General features: G+C 43.0%; 1 protein-coding gene across 5 annotated transcripts in view; it reads left to right on the top strand.

The window, feature by feature from the left end:
- The window catches only part of THSD4 (thrombospondin type 1 domain containing 4), a 571,917-nt gene that overhangs the window by 454,674 nt on the left and 93,176 nt on the right, over positions 1 to 24,067 (top strand). For all 5 annotated transcript variants that reach the window (XR_009606663.3, XM_060620985.3, XM_060620986.3 and 2 more), the window contains one exon: positions 13,897 to 14,101. Coding sequence is in view for 4 of the 5 variants with exons in the window: in XM_060620985.3 (XP_060476968.1) it covers positions 13,897 to 14,101 (205 nt within the window). In the remaining variant the exon portion in view is untranslated. The remainder of the gene's footprint in view (positions 1 to 13,896; positions 14,102 to 24,067) is intronic.

Below are 24,067 nucleotides of genomic sequence, written 5' to 3'. Positions count from 1 at the left end.
ATAAAAATAAGTCCAGGGGCGCCTGGGTGGCGCAGTCGGTTAAGCGTCCGACTTCAGCCAGGTCACGATCTCGCGGTCCGTGAGTTCGAGCCCCGCGTCAGGCTCTGGGCTGATGGCTCAGAGCCTGGAGCCTGTTTCCGATTCTGTGTCTCCCTCTCTCTCTGCCCCTCCCCCGTTCATGCTCTGTCTCTCTCTGTCCCAAAAATAAATAAAAAAACGTTGAAAAAAAAAATTTAAAAATAAGTCCATACAGTGCATTCTGTGTTATTAGGTGTAAACCACAGTTGAGGATGGTGTTTCTCTAGCTCTTCCTATTTTAAAAATGTGTTTTAAAAATGATTAAAACCTTAAAATAGCTTGAAAACCACTGACCTATCTCATCCAGCAAACACATTTTATAAGTTCAGTTAGTCCTGTGACCTGTCCAGGGTCTACACAGGGAACACCAGTTCCTAGGCTGATGCTGGTGTGGAACGTGACCCCAACAGAACTTCCTGTGACCTTGCTTAGACCACATGACTTCTGTGGTTTCTTCTACTCGAAGATTCTGTGGTTCCAGCATTCTGTACGTGGCAGGAATACTTGCCAATATGCCTGATTGTACTATGATGAGCCTCTTCCCCATCTTACTAGTTGGGCCATTTTATTCTCTCTCTAGTACAGAAATCTGTTATGAGAAATTTCAAAGTTAGATTTTCTGAAAAGGATTGATGACCTTTGTTTCAAATCCAGTTTAGTGATGTTTGAGAAAAGTAGAGAACTGCGGTCTTCTACAGCAAAGAGAGTGAGTGTTTTTTGCTAACACTCATTGGTAACTGTAAGGTCCAAATCTATAAGGAAATTCAAATTTGATTTTCATGGCCAGCTAGATCAATGCCCTATGCACCCCTCCCCCCTTGTGTGTGTTCTGTTCCCTGACATTTTAGCTTCCATCAAAAAAACCTGGTTCAATTTACTGTTGACTTTGAGCCACAGCAGAGAGGAAGACAAACATCCTCACCTAAGCTAATGACGTGGTTTTCCAGCCATTCTAAGAAGCAAATAAATCATTTTGCTAGTTCCTATTTCAATAGCTTTGTGTTAACCATGTCACCATTACCAACTTACTTGAGGCAAGGATTTTCCAGTCTTCAAGTAGACGCTTGTTCAAGCAGTCCAATTCACTCCTTATCTCAGGGTTAATGCCTTGGCTAACTCACAGAACCCAAAGGAGGCATTAACAACTCAAAATCAGTGTTCTGCATGAACACCTATTGAGCTATAGGTTTATAGCCTTCCTCTGCTCAAGATCTCCAGAAGTTTCTTTATCTTAAAGGGCTGTTTCCTATCATTTAAAAACACAACTTGAAAAAATTGAAGTTATACAGTGATTTCTTCACAACCCTCAAACCCATATAGGAGGCAGTCTCAAAAAGGGTGACCTTAGATTTCAAAAGGGATTGAAAATCCCCAGGATCACCAGGATGAATCACATAAACCCAAAGGAAAGGTGGTCTTGGAGAAACCATGACCTATATGCTCATGGCTCCCTTTCTGCTCATCAAAGAACTTTCTGGAGACTGAGACTGAGACTGAGTGAACCTCATAGGAAACAGAAGCTGTCCAAAGGATTTAATGTCCCAGACCCTTGGGTCTGCGCTGGATTGAAAGCCTCCATTGTATCCTTTTGTTAGAACAGGAAAAAGTGGTTGGGAGAATTTTTAGCCCCAAGGCTTCTGGCAGCACACAGAGTCAATGGACAAGAGAGGACTCAATGCTTCTGGGGACCTGGAGCTTTCCGTGAGTGTGAAGGGAAGTCCAAGATGATATTCAGATACTCCTTTCCATGAAATGTCAGGGAAGAGCAAACTCTCAAAAGCCACCTTTCCCTCTAGCACCTGTCAACCCCAGGCTGCTTGTCCTCATTCAGTGGACATTCGCCTTTGTGGTCACCGTGTTCACCCACTTCCAGAGCTGTTCACACCCCCTCCTCCTACAGCCCCTGCTCCTCGCCTGTCAGCATGTACTGTTCACCACTGTAGTCCCTGTCTCATCACTGTGCTAACCTCACCTGTTTGGCCTCCACCTTATCACCCTGCTTCGGTGTTCTTGAGCTCCATAGATATGGTCTCTATCCTGATGCCTGGCTATGTGACCTTGGGTGAGTCACTTAACTTCCCTCTTTCCTCCTCTGTTAAAATGGTAGTAAATATTTTCACCCTAAGAGAGCCTTAACAAGCACCAGTTTCCTTTCTTTCTATTGCTTTTCTTGGTGCTCATAAGAACCTCTGTAGACCTCTCTGAGTCATGAGAGCACACCTTTCTCATAGCGCCCAGGGAGTCCCATCAACTGTCAAAAGTGAATTTTTTGACTTTTTGACTTTGGCTCCGGCTTTCTTCTAACTAGGGTTTATTTTACTGTGCCAGAGAAATGCTTTTCTTTTTACTTCCATATTTGCTGCCATTCCACATTCTTTGAAGTACATGCAGGCCGTTCTCTCACTAAATAACATTCCAAGGAGGCTATTGTTTAAGCTCGGAATGAGTATCATTTGTTTGTATTTCATTGAATGTGCCCTGTATGTTATCTTTAACTTGACTTTAAATAAAACATAACATATATTGGGTACCTTTCATGTGTCAGATGCTTTTTGCAAACTTTATCTCCCTTTAGCATCACAAAACCAACCCAATAAATTAGAATACATAATTAATAATTAGTGTTACTAATTAACATGTACTGTCACTTTAACAAAGTACTGTTGCTGTTGAAACAGAAGGAGGCTGGATCTTTTTCAAAAGCCCTACTTTCACTCAGTTTTCTGGCACCTGGGGTAGAGTTTTTCTTGGGCTGCTACAGCCCCAGGCTCTCCTTTCCACCTGGAATCAGGGACTCAAATAGAGGCATAATGCCTGGGAGGAAATAATCAGCTTGTTTAAGTGACAGCTGACATCAGGAAGCCTTTTGAGCCTGAAGAATGACATGATGACAGCAGTATCTCGAGAAGATAAATTTCACAGCCACATGCAGGATAGATTACCTGAAACCACAGCTTTAGCCTTTCTTATGCTGATGCATCTGGGGGGCGTGATTTAAAAGCTCATAAATACGATCCGTTTAAGGAAGGGGCTGGTGAAAATGAAGAATTTCAAGGTTCCACAAAAGAAGGTGAAGGATCAGTATTTATCTAACTGGTTTGCATGTCCTAAATATTTACATATACAAGAGCATGTTGTTCACGTGGTCACTTGGAAGCCATGTATCACATCTGCCCTTGCCTTACCTTTTGGTTTAAAGTTGCAAGAGGAGGGAAATTCTCTGCAAGCATGAGAATTATTCATCTGGCTGCCACCTGAATTATTGTTATGGAACACATTGAGTTTGACAGATAACCCTGTTCTTAGCCATCCTTCAAAAGAAGCATGAAGGAGCCTTCATGTTTAAATATTTCAGCCAAATTTCTTCCTTCAGAGCATGCATAGAATACAATGTCTTCATTTCCTAATGAAATGAATATTCATATTGGATGCATCGATGGTGAGAAGGGAGACTGAGAAGGTATCCTTATTTGATTTCTTGGCCCTTCTAGTACCAAGGAACAAACTCTTGGATTGAATAACGTTATATTCTGTGGAACATGATGCTTTTCCTTGAGTCATAAATATTTCCCAGCTTGGTAAACCAATAGTTTCCATTCCCAGGAAGACACGTGAGAAAAATAGTTAGTATCTCAATGAATAATTTTGCACTGAGGAATTTGCTGTAAAAGAAAGGGTAGTGTTATAGATGTTCCCGACTTTGGGTGAATGCACACTGAATGATTGGAAAGAGGCAACATGGGAGAGCAGGAGAAGAAAGAGAAGCTACCGGAGATGTGGAATCAATTGTTAGTCCTTGTGAAAGAGCAGGCAACAGACTACAGGTAGGGCCCCCTTGGAAGGGTCTTAGGGAAAGCCAGAGAGCAGCCCCCAGTGATAGAGGCAGTAAGAAGGAATTATCGCTATTTGATTTCTTCGTCATTCTAGCCATTGGTATATGTGACCCAGCGCCACAGGCCCTGTCCTTACAAGAAAGGTTTCCATTGGACTAGGAGACTATGCAACCAACAGAGGAAAGAGAGCCTGGGCGTTAGAGACAGAAAGCCTTTTCATTCGAACCCTCTATCACACCTCTGTGTGACCTTGTCTTCTCTGAGCTTCAATGAAATAGGGATAGTCAAGATCATTAAACAGGCTACCATGTAGAAGATGCCTCGCGAGTGGTGAGTGCTCTCTTCGTGATCGCTGTCATTTATAACATGGGGCTCCCTACTGCCTGCCTCCCTGCAAACTGCTTGCATCCCTACCTGCATCTGTTTTCTACCCACAATTCCCATAAGACTGGGCTCCAACATGCCCAAGCTGTAAGCTCCGTCCCTTGCTCTCTTTCTAAAATGAACATAACCCCTTTACGGTTCTTGAGGTTTTTCATAGCTGGTCTTTAACACAAGCCAGGAAAGACTAATAAAAGGAAACACATTTAAAAAAAAAAAATAGAGGGATAACCAAGTTATAAGAAAATCTCTGAAAATCTTGATCACCGTTGTCCCAGAACGCCATGGAAAGGCAAATGATCGTAGCCGTTGACCTATTACAGCTGTGGCTTCAAACCCCGCCTGAGACTCGTGTGTAAATAGAAGTGAGGTTTCAGTGGACAGTGCAAACAGGCCAGGCTTCTCTGTGAGTGTAGAAATGCGTGTGCCTTATGTGAGAGAAAGGATGCCTGCACGTGCCCAGGGGCATCACCGAAGTGGGGCACACACTCCCTCAAGAAGGAAAACGTACTGACGTTTTTCCAGCCCCTACGACAAGCCCGTTCTGAACTAGGTGCCTTCATCTGCATGTTCTCAGTGAAGCATCACAAAAGATGTGACGATTATACCTTCACGGCTTTGTTTAAGGCTCAGAAAAATGATGTCACTTGCGGGTGTAGAGCGCATTGGGGATGCTCTTAGGCAAACAAACCTGTATGTGTCTAGAAGAAAAGACTTTTGGAGATGGGGAACATAGAAATTTTCATCCCAGGTTATGGAAATGGAAAGAATGGCAGCTTCAAGGAATCTAAACCAGGAGCTCTAAAGGCCGGGAAAGAGGCACAAAGCAGGTGTAGAACTTCAATAAATATGTGGGAGGGCCAGGAACGGAGAGAGGCTTAAATGTCCGCAAGTGAGCTCCAGATGCAAGGTCAGTCGTCAGTGGTCCTCCTACCCACTCAGGGCTTCTCATCAGCCCTCCACCATCTCCTAGCTTCTCTCCTACTCCTCTTCCTTGTCCCTTTCTTCTCTCTCCAGCCCTGGAAGCAACACCAGACTCCTCCTATTTGGCTGTATCTCAGTGTGGCCATTGTCTCTTGTTGCCTTGGTTTCTGCTGACCCCAGGCCTCAGGGTCCCACCCCCCACCCCCAAGCAGTTTATCCAAGATTTACACACTGACAGTTTGTTAAAAGGAGTTGCTAGTCTGGCTGGTAGATAAAAGCATCCTCGTGTGGTTATGGGGACATAATAAGCCCAAAGAAAGGAAGATGGACTATTTGAGGTGAGGAGACAGTAAAACCCTGCCTCAGGAGGAGCAGGAGGGCATCTGGAGTGTCATGAAAAGGAGTCCCTATCAGGAAGTCCTCTCTCTCTGCCATCTTAGGACTTGGGTCTCCTTCGGTGAGGCAAGGAGCTGGCGCCCCCAGAGCCTCTCCCGCCATCCAGCACTGGGATTCTCAGGAGACCGTGTATGAATATGCACCTTACCTTCACCCTGGCCCCCATTACAAATCTCACAGAGAAAAGCTTTCTCAAGGTATTGTTTCTTTCCAGTTTGTAACCAAAAGGGTAATAGTGTTGCGCTGTCTTTGTTTTGCCTGGACGGGGCGTTGGCTGTCACTTGGGGGTTGGTGTGCACCTTGAGAAAAGTAGAAAGAGCACGAAGTAAACAAAAAGTGATCCAAAAGCCAAATAATCCCAGATTGCACAGGAATCGCCTAAGGATGCTACTCAAACACAGATTCCAATTCAGGTAAGCCTGGGATGGGGGCCATGATTTGTAACAAGTTCTCAGATGATCCTAGGCTGCCGGTACACGGACCACACTTTGAGTGACAAGTAACAACGGTCTAGAAAGGATCAACTAATGTTTATTATTCTTGATTTTATTTTTTTTTTAATTAAGACAGAGGAGGAAAAAAATAAACTTTGGAAGGATTTCCATCCAGACAGCTCCAATGAAAATGTTTACGGTGCTAGAAGAAAGTTCCAATGAAAGAGAGAATTAATATGACTGAATCCAATGAGGAAATCAATGACAACCAGGATATACACCTCGATCCTTGCTCTAAGATGATTCCTTCAAAGGCCTGCCTCCCCCTCTCCCCCCAAGTAAGGCCTCTGCCTGAAACAGGCAACACTGCTGTTCTCCCAGGACCTAGAAGTCTCCCCTACTCTACCTTTAATGGAGCATCCTTCTTCAGTCCATAGGGCATTACTTCAGTGTAGCTTGGTGTGACTTTGCCCTTCATTCTAATTCCCTCTCCCCATCCAGGCCCCCCTTACCTCTGCGCCCATCCAAATGTAGCTGTCTTTGTGCTTCTCAGCCTCTAGTCTCCCCATCTCTCCCGAATGCCTGTGTCTGCTAAGCATCTCCTGAAAACCGTGTTTCCGTGTGCTGTTCCCTGACTCCACAGCCCTGGGACTCAAGCCCCCTAATGTTCAGTATAGCCAGCCTTTTCCCTTTTCATCTCCCCACCCCAACCAACTAACCAGCCAGTCTTCTCAGCCATCCCTGGGCATCCAAAAAGTCCATTAACTCCCAAAGTTTAACACATTTACACAGATTTCTAAGCATTTTCCTTGAACAGTGCGAAAGTAAAAGGCCTGATTAGTTCACTCACATTTTTAAATGCTCCACAAAAATGTTTGGGAAAGTGAAAGTCGTACCTTAACAACAGTAAATATGCAATCCGCCTGAGTTGCTGAGCCCACCCTTCTGGTGTTCCTCAACTATCATTCTTCAAATGTTTAACCACGTTTTCCTGTCCCTAAACTAGCTGCTTAGGTGAGTACCCTTTTACGAAGGCCTGTAGGTGCCATCTTGTGGAGAAAAATGCAAACAGGCACGTTTGGAGAGAAGCTGTGTGTCAAGGAAAGGACAAGAATGTACGCATGAGTCTCCCTTATTGCCTTCTGGTGGGTCACTGGATTCACCCACAGTCCTCTGAGGGCCTTCTGGTTGGACCCACACCTGCAGACTCAGGCTGTGTGAGCCCAGGAGGGACCGTGTAAATGTGGCCAAAGTGCAAACAGCCTCCATCCTGGGGCACATTCGCCAACCCAACTCACGGTTGCCTTTTTGCTAATACTTGCTTCCAGAACTTCACCATATAGAATATAGACTGTGTCTTCTCCTTTCTGCAGGAAACTTCCTAGTCCTGACCCCTCGGCTGCTAAAACTACAGCACCTAACAGACCTCTCCCACATGGTATGAGCCCCTCCTGGGGCCCTATCGAGTTTCCAAACAATCCAACCAAGTATTTTAAACAGAATCCTCTTTAAATTTTTTTAACTGTATTTATTTTTGAGGGAGAATGTGAGTGAGCATGAGTGGGGTAGGGGCAGAGAAAGAGAGAGAGGGTGAGAGAACTCCAAGCAGTCTCTGCACTGTCAGCGTAGAGCCCAACACAGGGGCTTGATCTTGAGATCAAGAGTCGGATGCTTAACCAACTGAGCCACCCAGGTGCCCCAAAACAGAATTCTCTTTCAATAGAAAATTCACCAGAGAGCCTTACATTTTAAGAGTAAAATGGAGGTCCAGAGGTTTCTACGATTCTATACAAAATATATATATACCTTATTTTATAATAAAGCGGTTATCATTGTCATAATTCATTCATGCCCCCTCCCCCCATTTTAAGCCATTCGGGGAGGAAAACCATGAAAGTAAAGCATGGGAATTTGAGGGTTTGGAATATCCCCCCTCTCCAGGGAGAGACGACCCTGGTGGCAAGGAGGGTGGTAATTCTCTTACGGCGTGAGAAACGTTTCCCTCTCGGGGCTTCTTTCATCAGATTTGTAAGCATTGTTGCAGTTGACCTTCATCCAATTTTATCCTACAAGAGTGCCAGCATTTTATTCCAGTTAAGTCGCTTGGTAAGGTGCTATTCTCTAATGAAATAGGATGAGGTACTGAAAAGCGACAACCATAAGCTTGATTAAAACCAGATCGCTAGTTTCACAACTGTCTTCGTTAGGGAAGCCAAAATACCTTTCATCCCGTAGACCATTTCTTCTCTTCAAATGAATGACATTGTCAGTTTGTTTCCCATTGGTTCCTGTTTCCAATTTAATTTTGTCTACGTATAGAAAATTCCTCTGACTTGAGACATGGCAGGATTCCTCACATCAGGGCTGTAACTCCTTTTTTTTTCCGGAAACATTTTAGCACCAGAAGATACCTTAGAGATGATCCAGTTAAGAGAGAAAATTGGTCCTGTAGTTTTGATCTCCTGATGCCTCAGCCAGCTGCTCTTTCATTCAGCAAACACTTACTAAGTGCCTACTGTATACTAGGCACTGTGTTCTTTCTGGAACATAATCTTGTCCATACTGAAGTTAGACCAAATGGCAAGCTTAAAGAGCCCTAGCCTACTGGTTGGTTGATGGTGGTGAGGAAATGTTGTTGTTGTTGTTGTTGTTGTTGTTGTTTTAACTGGATAATTAAGTATTCTTTGCTCATTAGCTTCTCTGACATTGACGGAGTGCTGTTTTTGACTTCCTTGGAGCTGCCGTTGTTCTAATGCTTTCTGGGGGAACTGTCATGTTCGTCTCTGGTATCCCATGAGCTGAAGATTACGCTACAGCAGTGATTCTCAATTGGAGATCATTTGGGGACATTTGGCAACATCTAGATACATTTTCATTTGTCGTACTGAGGAGAGGGTGTCACATGTCACCAACCATCCTACAGTGCAGAAGATAGCCCCCACAACCAGGAACCATCTGGCCCAAAATGTCCCTAGAGCCATGGTTGAGAAACCATGGCCGGGAGCAAGAAGGTAAGGAAGTGACATGCTGAACTTCCAAACCCGGCCTCATTTTATATATTGGAGTTCAGCATTTCTGCATGAGGTTTTGTTTAAAAAGTATGTGTTTTTTTTTCCTTAAAAAACTCTTGTTGAAGACTGCTGAGGTAGAAGATGACAACTCTTTGCCTTATGTTTTAGGGTTAAAACATATTGGAACAAGTCAAGTGGGCAGCGTAGAGAAAGCAGGTGAGGGCAATCAGAGGTTTATCTGGAAGCCTCAGCCTGAGCCTCAGTCTTGCCCTCCCACCAGTATATATACTATGTTGAATGACGGGATCACATCTGCCTTCTAGTTTAGTCCAGAGGTTGGCATTTTTTCTGTAAAGCACCAGACCACAAATATCTTGGGTGCTGTGGACCATACTATCTCTGTCGCAACTATTCAACCCCACTGTCACAGCACAAAAGCAGCCTAGACAGTAGGCAAGCAAATGGGCATGTTTGTGTTCCAGTAAATCTTTGTTTACAAAAATGGGTCATGGGCCAGATTTGGCCTGCGAACTGTCATTTGCCAACCCTGATGTAGACCGTAAGAACTGTGTGTGTTTTACCTTCATGTCTCCCTGCCTAACACCCTATTGGCACATAGTAGGGGTTGCCTCAGAAATTATTTCCCGAACTGTGTTGAGGGCCAATCACGTAGGTGCAAGTACGAGCAGATTTTAATGAGCATAATGGCTGGAAAAAGATCCATCCAGTATTTCCTAGAGAATTTCTATATGTTGTTTCACTGTTTTCCTGTGTTGGACATTCAGGACTCTTCCAATTGTTTCTTATTAATAATAATGACTGTGATGAGTTCCTTCATACAGAAAGTGTTAGCCTCATTTATCATTTCCTTGGCATAAATTCCTAGAAGAAGAAATAGGATCAAACAGTATATATTGCTAAATTGCTTTCCAGGAAGGTGGTATCGATGTGCATTCCTAACGTAATCAGAGGGAGGGATTTATCATTATGCAAAGGATTTCTTTCAACAGAATGTCATGAATAGAAGTTTTGGCATCCATATGTATTTCCACGAATTAGCTTACTGCAAACAAAAGCAAATTGGTGTTAGCTACTAATCATTTTAATAATAACGTTCTCCCACACTGTTGTGACAGCGTGATGATTAAGGCGCGTTGTGCTATCTGTCCGTGTCATCTAGCCAACCAGTGGAGGTTACCCTATCGGGTGTGTTTATTGAGCACACATAGAAACATCTGCTTCCCATTAGGGCATCAGAAGCTCCCCTATCTGCACATCAGGCACCAGCCTGCCCTGCCGTGATGTACGGAGGCCTCCTCCCTGTGAACTCCACCACCAGATATGTCATCCAGATCGCTCATTTCCCTCAGGAAACTTCACTTAGGTTAATTTCGGCACACAACTGGGGGCAATTCTTGAGCAATTTCTTCTGTGACGGCTTGCAACGCGTAAAATTCTCCTACAACATGTTGCAAAACTCACTGGAAGAATACTAAGGGTATTTGTCCAGTTGTCCAGTTGTCTTTGTCACAGCAAGAAATGTCTCTTCTGAACTGCGGTACGTGGTGAGAAAAAAACATGAAATAAAGGTAGATCAAGGAGCAGATGTTCATCCTGTCCGTTTTCACGAGGTGCTGTTGGCGCAGTAAGGGTGAAGGGGCCCAGCAACGTGCCTTACCTTTACGGTGAACGCTGGCCTTTCCTCAGCTCTTTGGATGTCTCTGACTCTCTCCAAATGAAGAAGAGAGTATCTGTGACTGAGAAGTAATAGAGAGCATTGTAGAAATAGGAGTGGGTCTGTGGTTATACGATGGTGGAATTTACTTCGAAATGGATGGATTCCAGATGCAACCAGTATATGAGGACCGTAATTAACCAAACCCATGCTGCCAGGCACCTTCTTGTTTATCTGCTTAGGTCCTCCCGACATTGCCGTCGGGTAGACACCGTACCAACCCCAGCCACAGAAAAAGAACCAGAGGCTCACAATGGCTAACTGGTGCGTCCAAAGGTCAGCGCTCCTAAGAGGCAGAGCCAACACAAAACCCGGGTCCACAGACTCCAGTGCCCTTTTTTTTTTTTAAGCACCTAGTGATAGCACTTTGGTAGCGCCTCTGAGTTTGGAAACAGAGACCAGTGCATTAAGTTATCCCCACCAGAGACCAGCTGACCAGCTTCCTAAAGTGCGAGCCAGAATTCAGACCCAATTCACTTGTGGGCATCGTCCCCTGAAAGACCCGGACGGTGGTGGAGATGTTTTCAGCGCTGAGCCCAGAAGGAAGTGGCCATGAAGCCCTGAGGAAACAGGGTGTCACCTGTAGTTCTTGGCGTCTCTTGTGTGGCTACATGCTTCACCGAAGCCAACCTGTAGGCCATTTGGACATCTGGCAGGAGAAAAGGTTACAACCTTCCCTCCCATGTCTAGCTTCCTGCAGAGTGGCTGTGCTGCATAGGAAATCTGGCGTGTGGAGGTGGCATTCATGGGACTGTGGAGAACATCTCAATATAATCTGTTTCACAAGGTAAAATGGCATTTATTCTGTGTCTGTGGTTGTCTGAAGCCCACTGTGGCTGTGTAATTTGTAATTTTCTTGTTGGTCCTCCCGCTCTAATGGGGCTGGGGGCTAAGGATTCATGTGATGTCTGTCCTTGTCTTTGGAGGCTCTCATTCATCCTTGAAATGTCCCCTATACCCCATTTAGAAGAGAGAGACGGGCTAGGCTGCCTGTTCTCCTCACTCTGGGACCCTCTCCACAACACCAAAGTTATCGTCTGAGAAACAAATCTGAGCATGGCCCTCCCTTTCTCGACACCCAGGGGTTGCTTGTTGATGCCTTCAGATAAAATTCTAATTCTTCCTCCTGGCAAACAAGATTCTTAAACCATTCAGCTGAATTCTCCAGCCTGATTTCATGCCTCCCAGCAACCCTACACTTGAGCCGTGTTGTTCTGTGAACATGCTTTCCTACCTCTCTGCCTTTGTATGAAGTGCTCCCTTTCCTGGAATCCCCCGTGAGGAGGAGCTCAGTCTGGGACAAACCGGGCCCAGGGACGGCAGAAATGGAAAGGGAGGAGAGTGAGATTTTGCTGGACAGGGCAAGGACTGTGTGCTGACCAACATTTCTATCCATCGTCCCCATCAGTGACAATCAGAGGCATGTCCTTAATTTGGTTGGAATCTTGCTTTGGCAATGTGGCATTTTGCTTGTTTCTTTTTTTTTTTTTTTTTTTTTTTTTTTCTCAAAGCAAAGGAGAACCCAAGGGGTCAGAGATAGAAATCATGCATGGAAAACATTTTCCTTATTTTTCTGCTAAAATGTGCTTGGGGCAGGGGCAAGAAATATTTGAGGGAGGAGAAATACACAGCAAACATGGCATTTTGAGAGGTTAATTGGATGTGGATGAACATATTGAGATGATGTTCTGTTACTGTCAGAAATAATGTTTTACAGAGAAGCTATTTGTGAAGAGAGACCAGTTATTATTGATGGACTAATGTGCACTCAGGAATATGGAAGTAATAATGCAGAGGTACAGTGTCTACAGAAAGATGTCAATCAAACGTGAGGTTGGAGGGGACAGCCTGAAAACCTTCTGATTTGACTCTGCATATAGGATTTGACCTGTAGGGCCCATATGAACAGACCCAGCGTTATTTCACAAAATCACAAGTGGATTTTGGATGGTTTGCCGACCACTTTGCCCCCCTGGGATGGGGTCTGATGAGTGCTCTTTAGAATTCAAAGAACCAACACAAGCCTGTGATTCCGCAAACATGTGTCTCAAGTTTTAGAGTACCATTCTGATCTCAAGTACCGTTCCCTATCCCCATAACCCAGTGGATGAATCCTGTCATCACAGCGCTTCATTGCCCAGCTGTCATCTGCTCACTTCCATCTGCCCGTAGAAATGTGACAGAATTATTTACTCCAACCACATGCCCACATCTTAGATGCAGGAAGCATGATCATGAGCCCCAGAAGTAGGAAAAGACTGTATAAAGGTAATGATCTTGCACTTTGTTCCAAGTGCAAAATAAAATGGCCCCAACGGAAACATGAACAGGGAGGGGAAAGATAAAGCAAAAGAAATCTTTGAGTCATGGGAAGATCATCGTCCAGCTTGCTGGCGTCTCTGGCCTTTGCCTCCTTCCCCGCTTTCCCCCAGGAAAAATGCTCTGGGGGAGCCAAGCCAAATCCTGCTGCTCAGCTCTTCAGAGCCACAGTGACCAGCAGAGACCCAGATCTCGACCAATTTGACTTAATGCCCTAAGAGGCTAAGCCTGCGAGTACCACTTCTCAGGGTACTTTGCTAAGCATTTATACGGTCTGTCATTTAGAACACAAGACTTGGGGACAAACCCCAATTTTTGGTGCAATACTTATCATGGAGCCAAAGAACTTTGTATAGAAATCCCAGATGATCTCTCCCCTCTGAGTCCCATAGGGGGATGGATGTGCAGGACAACTTCACTGTCCAGCCAGTATAAATAAGTGACCGGCCCCCACACCCTCCCTGTTCCTTCTCTCTGCCTAATTTTCTCCTTATAATTTGCCACCACCAAGCGTACTGTTTGATTTGCTTGTCTTGTCTACTGTCTGGGCCCTGCACCCCGCCCCTAGAGTGTACAATTCATACACTTCTTGCCCAGAGTCGGTGCTTTGTGACTATCCATCGAGTGCAGGAAGAATGAACTTGCTCACCTGCAGGGGCTGAATGGAGGCAGGAGGGAGGTCAGTTCGAGACCCACTAATAGATCTTCCATCGCCCCCTCGCCCTGTCTCCCCTCGCACTCCTGTTACATGCTACAAGAGTCTTTTGTTTTCTACCTCTCCACAGAGCATTGGCTGTGACGACTACTTAGGCTCCGACAAAGTTGTGGACAAATGCGGGGTGTGTGGAGGCGATAACACAGGCTGTCAGGTTGTGTCAGGCGTGTTCAAGCATGCCCTCACCAGCCTGGGCTACCACCGAGTTGTCGAGATTCCCCAAGGAGCCACCAAAATCAACATCACCGAGATGTACAAGAGCAACAACTATTTGGGTAAGCTTGGTCTTTTTCCGGAGGAAACCCTCTGTCACTACCGGATGATTCGTTCCTTCCCAGGATCGTGACACAGCAGTGTCCAGAGGTCCGTAGACACGTAGAAGGTGCCACTGGGATGCGCCAAAGCACCGCTTGGCCTTCCCCTTGAAATGAGAAGCGTGGGTGGAGAAAATTTTAAAAGTCCTTGCAAATAAATATTTAATACCTACACATTTAAGCCAGCCTTTGTTCCTTCCAAGAGCAACGTGGTTATGAAACAGGTGATGGGCTAAATGGTTTCTCTGAGATGGGGGAGGCTCTATAAAAAGCCAGGGTATGTGCCAGTCTTTGTTCTGTTGGGAGTTCAAGGTGGCCAGGGGCCATTGATGACCCTGTCTGGAGCTTCGTTCCCTACAAGTCTAAAGTAAAACCGTTTTTTCTCTTCTTTCTGCTTCATCTGCCTGAGGCAGCAGGATGTGTAGAGCATGTATGTATCTTCTTAACAGCTGCAGTCACTTTGGTCAAGGTCGTCAATATCAAGAAGCCGTTTTAACCCATTTTCCTACTGAAAGTTAGATCTTTGTTGATACTTCCTCCTGGGTTTCTGGCTGATTGCATTTTACACAAAGCCAATCAGGCCATACAAATTAATTTTTACCAATTTTAGGTAAGCATGTGCAGATTAACCAACAAAATAACACAAGGAAAGCAATTCCTGAGTCATTTCATGAAGGCAATATTCATTTTCATTTTTAATTATGTCTTTCACTTAAATGGCGCAGACACTATGTGCCAGACACCATTCTTAGTGTTTTGCCTCTACTAAATTATTGAACCCTCTCAACAACCCTAGGGATAGGAGCAGTTCCTATCCCCATTTTATAGATAAGGAAATGAGCACAGAGAGATTATGTAACTTGCCAACATCGCCCAGCAAGGATGAGGTAGAGCTGAGATTCGAACCCAGGCAGTCTATCTCCAAGCATAGCAGTCTATCAAGATATAATACCCATGAGCAGTTCTCAGAGTTCTTCTGGCACACCATTGGCCATGCAGCAGTCAGTGGTTGCAGCAGTTGAGAGAGGTGGTTAAGTTTGCAAATTTCAAGTACCAGGAACACCCCCGAAGATAAATCCGGACCCGACAACTCCAAATCCCACAGCTCTTCTCTCTGCACCCAGGAAAATGCAACTGAAATTAGCTTCACCTGGATTTATTGGCAGGAGGAGGAAGGAATGGCAGGTGAGACCCTGAGACAAGTCCAGTTAAAGTGGAGAGCTGACCCATTGGCTCTGGCAAGCCCAGGAGCCACCAAAGTGACAATAAGCCCAGTTTTCCCAATGAGTGGTTTGTGTGTTATTTTTAGTTGTGAGAAGATAGTCCTTGTGTGTGTTTACTCCTTTTTTTTTTTTTTTTTTTTTTTTAATATTAGAACATCACATCTCCATAAACATCCCATCTTCTAGAGTGGAAAATGTTCTTCAGGGGATTAGTTGAAGCGTCATTGGGTGCAAGTGCACCAGAAAACAATGCCACTTTTCACGAGCGTTGTGTTGTTTTTAGTAAATTCTCATTGCTCAAATTAGTCCTGTTCGGCAAACAGTTTTTAAGTTGTGCCCTCTGAAGAGAAAACCCTGAATGAATATCCACTGGATGTCTGAATGGAAACTGCTCTCAGAGCCTCAGTGTTTGCATCTAGAGTATGGGAAGAAGAATCTTGACCTTGTAAGTTTTCAGGACAATTAATAGCATAACAGATATTCAGAACCCAATCACTTACTAGCAACTGACCAATGTTCATTCCCTTTCCTTTGTCTCCGAGACCTTTTTAGTACATCAGAGCTTCGTGGAATCAAAATTCCCTCTCCCCCTAAAAAAGGCTCAATGAAAGGGTGATGATTCAGAAAGTCAAATTCAACCTTGTATGCCCAGAGAGCAGTTGGGTACATGAGAAATCCAGAGTCCTTTGCCAATATTATAGGATGGCATGTGGGCAAAGGAGGGAGAATGGAAACAGAAGAACAGGCCACAGAGAAAGTAGGTTCCAGAGGTGATGAATGGGACCTTCTGTCTGCAGCACTGAAACTACGTGCAATGCTTTTTTTTCCTCCTTTTTTCTTATGTTTATTGACATGTAATTCATGTATTGTAAAATTCAACCTTTTTTTTTTTTTTTTTTTTTTTTTTTTTAATTTTTTTTCAACGTTTTTTATTTATTTTTGGGACAGAGAGACACAGAGCATGAACGGGGGAGGGGCAGAGAGAGAGGGAGACACAGAATCGGAAACAGGCTCCAGGCTCCGAGCCATCAGCCCAGAGCCTGACGCGGGGCTCGAACTCACGGACCGCGAGATCGTGACCTGGCTGAAGTCGGACGCTTAACCGACTGCGCCACCCAGGCGCCCCAAAATTCAACCTTTTAAAATGTACAGTGGTTCGGATGGTATTTTTCTGATCACAAGTATTCTCTTTAGCTATCCCACCTATCCTGCTAAATCTCCTATTCTGTCGGGTCTGTATAGTTTAAAAGTTAAATTGCATGGGATTGCCTGAGATTGTGTAGAAGTCATTAGAACACAGGTGTCTCTGGCTATTTTTGAACTGTTCAACAACTGTGTTTTACATTACACATTTTCAAACACTTAAACGTTTTTTGAAGAGATATGTGGTGGGTTTCTCTACAATTTTCCAGGTAATGGTGAAGGTTTTGGTTTTCTTACTGTGTGATTCCTGGCTAAGAAAACTATTTTGTGTAAAAATGTGACTTGATGCACAAAATTGATTTGGCTGTTCATGTACAGCTGTTCTGTAGAATTGGCAATAGAGAGGGAAGGAATAGTTCAAATTTGTGTCATTGCTTTCAAACCATGCACAGCTTTTCAAAGTTTTTCAGTTGCCCTGTTTCTCAGAATTACCTTTAGTTATTTGTGATGCAAATCAAACTTTTTCTTGTGAAACACTTGGTGTTTTTTAATGACTAACTCTCCAAACTCGATAGAAATGGAAAATCGCTTTCTATGAAAACAGAAGGACTTATATTATTACTGCTGGAAAAGATGGTCTTATCACCTCGTTTTAAAAGGTTTTTAATTTTAAAACCCTTAATACGTAAGTGCCTTTTCTAGGCCAGTCGCTTAGTTAATGATAACAGTCGTGCTATGTGTATGGTAAGTACCAGAGTCTCCAAGCATTTTGACGTACGTGGCCTTCTGATTTTTAAAATTGGGCATTCTTTACTTTGCTTGCTTCGAGAAAGATCTAGAATTACTAAAGATGCAATGATAGAGTGAGGATGTGAAAATTGAAATTTAAAAATCAAAACTACATATGCGGAAGAAGGAGGCATACATCCCCCAAATCTTGGCTAATATGTAAATAGTAATGGTGCATTCAACCAGACGCTGAGTTTATGGCTGAATTTGGTGCATTCAACCAGACGCTGAGTTTGGTTTTTTCCATCAAGAACTAGACCCGCTAGGGGCACCTGGGTGGCTCAGTCAGTTGAGCATCCAATTTCGGCTCAGGTCATGATCTCATAGTCCATGAGTTCGAGCCCCACGTCGGGCTCTGCTCTGACAGCCCAGAGCTTGGAACCTGCTTCAGGTTCTGTGTCTCCCTCTCTCTATGTCCTCCCCTGCTCATTCTCTGTCTCTCTGTCCCTCTGTCTCTCTCTCTCTCTCTCTCTCTCTCAAAAATAAATAAACATTAAAATAAATTAAAAAAAAAAAAAAAAAAAGAGCTGGTCCTGCTAGGATGCAGACTCCGAAGGCCAGAGCTCTAGCCCTGGTCCTGCCATAACCCACAGGGGACAGACCCACCTGGAGCTGGGGCAACAGGCCAGCTCAGCACTTTGTGACACCCACTATTTCTCTGGGCAAAGCTGGAGAAACCGTGACCTTTAATGATGCACAGATTTCAGGAGATAGACCCTTTGTCTCCTTTTAGATTGGAAACCAATGAATTTTTGCAGAACTGAGCTCCACTTTTATTTTTAAGTTTATTTATTTATTTTGAGATAGAGAGAGGAGGGAGGGAGGGGCAGAGAGAGGGGGAGAGAGAATCCCAAGCAAGCACAAAGCCTGATGTGGGGCTCAGATTCTCAAACTGTGAGATCATGACCTGAGCTGAAACCAAGAGTCAGACACTTAACCAACTGAGCTACCCAGGCGTCCCAAGCTCCATTTTTTAGTGTTTATTTGAATTTGTCCACATGCTCCAAAATATATACTATTTGGTGCATTATAGATTCCTAGATGATAGATAGAGATAGATAGATATAGATAGATAGATAGATAGATAGATAGATAGATAGATATCTTTTTTTTTAATGGAAAAGGCTTTGGAATCCATGGATATGCTAAAGGCTATCTATTGTGCTTTTGCATGAGAGTTATTCTGAACCCTGCTCTTTGGAAATAAAAAGTTAAACCTAATTTTATTAAAATGATTGACATTTTATATTACTTACCTCTTCCTTAGTAATAAGATGTTGTAAAACTATTCTACCTGAAATATCAAAGTTTGGCTAGTGCAGCTAGCTCAGCTTACTAATGTCATTATGTAACAGTTCAGAAATCAGACATAAAAGCATACCAAGCAAAATTGATTCTACAGGACATGTTCTACCTGCCAACATGCTACATGTCATAGAGCCTGAGACTTGGAAGAAATTTGTTAAAGGTCTGTAAGCTTTAAAAAATAAATTGGCAATACCTTTACTTTTAAGCATGTTTTCTTAAAGGTTTTAAACAATAATAATAATCACCAGCATTTAAAACATCAAGTATCATGGATCGTCTGTAGGTTGCAAACCTTTCATTTATTAGCTGAGCTGCTCTCTCTATGGGAAAGGTTGGAGTATTTAGATAACAGAATGTCTTACATCCGTATGATAGTTAATCCCAAAGATCTGTCACATGCATTGTAAAAATTTTGAACAATACAGATGATATAGAGCAAAAAGATGAGATTCCTTCTTTGTGCCAACCCCATACTGGGTCCGCTGCCTTCAGGTGTTAATTAAGACACATAAATGACCACCCTTACCAGCTCCGTGTGCATCAGTCCTTTGTGGAAGTACAAAAAAAATGGATCTTCTAAAAGTGGTGTCACTATGCATACTTTCTGCAATTTGCTTTTTTATTTTAGTATTATATCATGATACCTTTTCATATTACTACATAAAGCTAATTCATTATTTTCTGAGTGCAGAGTATTCCATACAACAGAAGTAACATAATCTAGTTCAGCAGTTCCTTATTGAGGGATGTTTAAATTGTCTCATTTTCTAATATTGCAAATAATACATTGGATTTGTGGTTCAAGATGGCAGACTGAGTACATGAGGGTTCTTTTGCCCCCTTCCTCCCAAGATTCCATCAAAATGATACGAAAGGAATAAGACAGGATATAACCTACAACCACCAAGAAAAGAAGGGGGGGGGGCATCTGTGAAATGATTTTAACAAATTTCTGGAACACATTTCTGAAAGCAGATGGAAGAATGTTCTCTAATAGAGCAGAGGAAATCATAGCCTTGGTAGCTGAGGGGATAATAATGAGGAGGGGCCAGCCCGTATGCAGAGCCCAGCAGCCTCCGGGTCTGGGGGCAGCAGATAAAATGGAGGGTGGGAGAAGAGAATGGAACTGAAAAATGGAGGAATATATGAACGGGCACCCCACCCCCACCCCCCGGCACGCACATTCAGAATGCTGGCCTCAACCTCCTCATCCAAAAGCTGATGGGAACTAGAACGTGGCTGTGAGGATTGGTGCCCCCAAGACCTCAGTAACCATTGTGGAATTGGAGGAAGAAGCAACTGAATGACCGGTGCCCCATTTTTCACCCTCTAAAATTTGGCCTGTTGACAAGCTCTGCCAATGTGTACAGAATTCTCAAGCAGCCTTCCCATTGCTTTCATCTTAAACATCAATAGACAATAACATAAGTGGACAACCAAGGATCAGTAGACATTTTTTTAAGCCCATACCATGAAAGAAAAGCCAAGATATATAACTTAAAAGTTGTTTCTAGAAGAAAAAGAGCAAATTCTTGGAGAAGAAAACTTAAATAAAGGTCTTCTTACAAGTAATGCTTCCATGAATATCCTAATAGGTATATCCTTTCATACTTATGTAAATATTTCTGTAGGATAGATTCCTAGAAATAGAATTCGTAGGTCAAATGGAATGAACACTGAGAGAGAAAGGAAGATTCCTCTACAAAGTGGTTGTACCAATTTGTACCCCCACCAAAAGTGCCTTTCTCCAAACCTGGACCAACACAAAATATTATGAATGTACTTATTAACTTTTACTATATCTTTTTTATTTGCATTTTCCTGACCACTCATTTTTATCGTGATTTGTACTCCTATGAATATTCTGTTTTTAAATTGTGTTTGTGGTTTTCTTACTGGTTTTAAGAACTCATATAAGTTATGGATAGTAACCATCTTCTGCTCATATACATATTAGTCTTTATCTTGTGTTTCAACTGTGCTTATCATATCTATTATTCTGTGGAGAAAAATTTTAATCTTTTTTTTGTCAAACATGTCAATCATTTTTTTTTTATAGCTTGTGGGGTTTGTTTTACTTAGGAAGACTTGCCCACCTCCCACATTATAAAATTAGTCTCTAGAATTTTCTTCTATTATTTTTATACTCATTTTGTATATTTAAATACTGATTTGTGTAAATTTTTGTGTGTGGTGTGAGGTAGGGTTGTCACAAAGCTATTTATTAAATTTTCCCCACTCATTTGAAATGCCACCTCTACCATATATTAAATTCAAATATATGTAGGTATTCTTGTGGATTCTTGATTCAAGTCCACTGATCTATTTGTCTCTTCCTGTTTTGGTACCATATCGTTTTCATTACTGTAGTTTTAGGTTTCATTCTTTTGTAGGTCAACTTTCTTCTCCCTCTCTAATTCCCTACCCAAACACTTTGCTCTTTTCCTAAATTTCCTTGAGTATTTTTGTACATTTTTTCTACATATACTTCAAAATTGTCAAAATCCATAAAACGTCTGCTTCTCAAGTGAGATTGCGATGAATTTATGGATTAATTTGAAGAATAAAAGAAATGGCTTCATAACATTGACTTTTTTTTTTAATGTTTGTTTATTTGTGAGAGAGAGAGAGAGAGAGAGCTTGAGTGGGGGAGGAGCAGAGAGAGAGGGAGACTCAGAATCCAAAGCAGGCTCCAGGCTCTGAGCTGTCAGCACAGAGCCCCACGTGGGGCTCAAACCCACGAACTGCGAGATCATACCCTGAGCCAAAGTCAGATGTTTAACCAACTAAGCCACCCAGGCGCCCCTAACGTTGACTCTTTTGAGTCAGGAGTATAGCATATCTTCCCATTTTGTGTTCTTTCATAAAATTTCTTTATCTAGAGTTTGCATAGGTTTTATTAGGTTTATTCCTAGGTAGTTTATAGTTTTTGCTAATATAGTATAAGATCTTTCCACTGTATTTCTAGTTAGTCATGCCAGCATGTATCAAATCATGTATTTATTTTCTACCTGGACATCTTGCTAGACTCCTTTAACAATTCTAATAGTTTTTCACTTATTTAACATGGATTTTTCTAGGTGGAAAATCTTGACATCTATAGATAATAATAATAATAATGTTATCTTCTAATGCATATTCTACCTCTTATTATTCTCTTGTCTTGTGGTACTTAACAGCTTAAACCTCTAAAAAATTTTGGACTAATCCAGAAGTTTGGAATAATAATGTCAGTGGTTTTTTTTTTGTTTTTTTTTTTTTTGTCTTGTTCCAACATTGGGAATGCTTCTAATAGACGTTTGCAGAGTTCTCTGATATGTAACTTTTATCAGAGTAAGGAGTTTTCTTTCTGTAACCAGCTTTTAACAATTTTTATTAGAACCTGCTCTTGTTTTTTCCTTTCCCCAGTGTCTGATTATTCTTATTTCTCAATTTATATTTATGAAGTTCGTGGATATTTTCTTATTAAGTGGATTTCCTCCAGTTACTGCAGTGGCTCCCCCAAATTCACTTATTGAAATCCTAACCCCCAAGGTGTGATGTGACCTTTGGGTGGTGAGTAGGTCATGAGAGCAAAGCCCTCATGAATGGGATTAGTATCCTTATAAAAGAGGCTCCAGAGAGATCCCTGACCCCTTCTGCCATGAGAGGTTATAGGGAAAAGACAGCCATCTAGGAAGCAGAATCCTTTGTGTTACACTTCCTAGCCTCCAGAGCTGTGAGAAGTAAATGTCTGTTCTTTACAGGCCACCTGGTCTGTGGTATTTTGTTATAGCAGCTCGAGTGGACTAAGTGACTTGAATCTGTCTCTACAACAGGCCGTTCCTTCAAATGGAGCAGAGGCACTCTGGTGTCAGCATGCTGTCTGACAAGCCTCCTCTGAGTGTGTATCGGCAGGGGGCAGACAAGGAGTAGACAGACAACCAATGTCTCTTGGAGATATGCAAGGATTCAATAGGATAATAAACATGAACCATCTACCTTTAACCTACCTTATACCAAGTCTCAAGTTTTCCTTATAATGGCTCAACAGGAAACAGCCTTCTCTTCCACCCCACTGCTAGAGGCTTCCAGGATTATCCAAGCTCGAGTATAACATTTTGTATCTTTCTTCTTAGACATCCAAAGCCTACCTGATCTCACTTGATTGCTCTAGCTGTGTCCCCATGGCTTCTGTGTCCCTGTCTCTCTGGTTCCTTTTCCCCACAGAGCAAAGAGGGAAACGAATGGATGTGTGTGTTCCGTCTCTCCCCTGTGCTGACCTCATTCTAACCAGAAAATGGCTTCTTTGAGGTCCACATCTGTAACCATGGGCTTACCCCTCCCGCCCCGGACTACATCCTGCGCTCTGAGTGCATTTTTCTGCTCTGCTCCTGTCCACTTTCCAGTTCTTGGCTTTGTCTTCCAGGTATAGCCCACCTCTGCCCACTGAAACTGCCTTTTGCAGAGCCACCATTCCAGCTGGGATGCTCCTGGACAAGTTCCTTAACTTTTCTGAGATTCCCTTTACTCACAGGTTAATTAGGAAAACAATTGTAGTTTCACGGAGCTGTTGACTTTAAGTGAGATGTAGGTAAAATACCTACCATCTTAAAGGTATTCAAAAACTGTTCCCTAATCTTTCTAGATCAGTGGTTCTCATCCTGGATGCACACTGGAATCCTAGGAGGTATGCTGTCTGAGGCCTATTTGAAATATGCCAATGGCTGGCTCTTACCTCCCAATTGAATCGGCCTGGGGCACAGCTTGGGTATCAGAATTTTTAAGTTCCCTAGGTGACTCCCATGTCCTTGCAGGCTAAAAGACCTGTTCTGTGCTACACTGGATCTCAACTAGGAGCTATTTTGTTCCCCCAATCCAAAGAGAGGCCAGGGGTGCCACTGAACATCCTACAATGCACAGGACAGCCCCTACACAAAGAACTGTCCGGCCCCGAATGTCAGTGGTGCTGAGAGGAGAACCCCTGGCCTGTGTGCTCACCCAGATCCCTTTGGGGCTAAAATTTCATGGGTCAGTTATTTAAGAATGATGTCTAAATAATAATAATAAATGTCAAAGGTGCTACTGGGATGACAATTCTATCTACCAGTAAGTTTGCATTGATCAACTCACTATGAATTCTTAGTTTCCAATCTAAGCCCCTTCCTTCCATCTCCCTTCAATATTTCACCCAGTCTGTTGGCCATGGGCCCCTGAGTTGCATGCAACCCCAGCAACAGAAATCCCGGCTTACAGCACCTTCCTGCGGGCTGTCTTTCCGGCATTCAGAACCCTTGCTTGCTTTCTTAATGCATGGCAAAAGAATAAAAGACTGAGAAAAGGAACAGCAAAGAGTTAGATTTTTCCTGAAGTCCCGTAAGACCTTGATTGTATCTCCAGTTTGGCACTTGCCATGTTTTACCATAATTTATGCATGTGTTCTCCCCAGTTAGGCTGTGTACTCTTTGAAGACATTCCAGCCTTA

Source organism: Panthera onca, chromosome B3 (genome assembly GCF_046562875.1).
Source record: "Panthera onca isolate mPanOnc1 chromosome B3, mPanOnc1 haplotype 2, whole genome shotgun sequence".
NCBI classification, from domain to species: domain Eukaryota; kingdom Metazoa; phylum Chordata; class Mammalia; order Carnivora; family Felidae; genus Panthera; species Panthera onca.
This window is presented reverse-complemented; position numbering and strand designations above follow the sequence as displayed.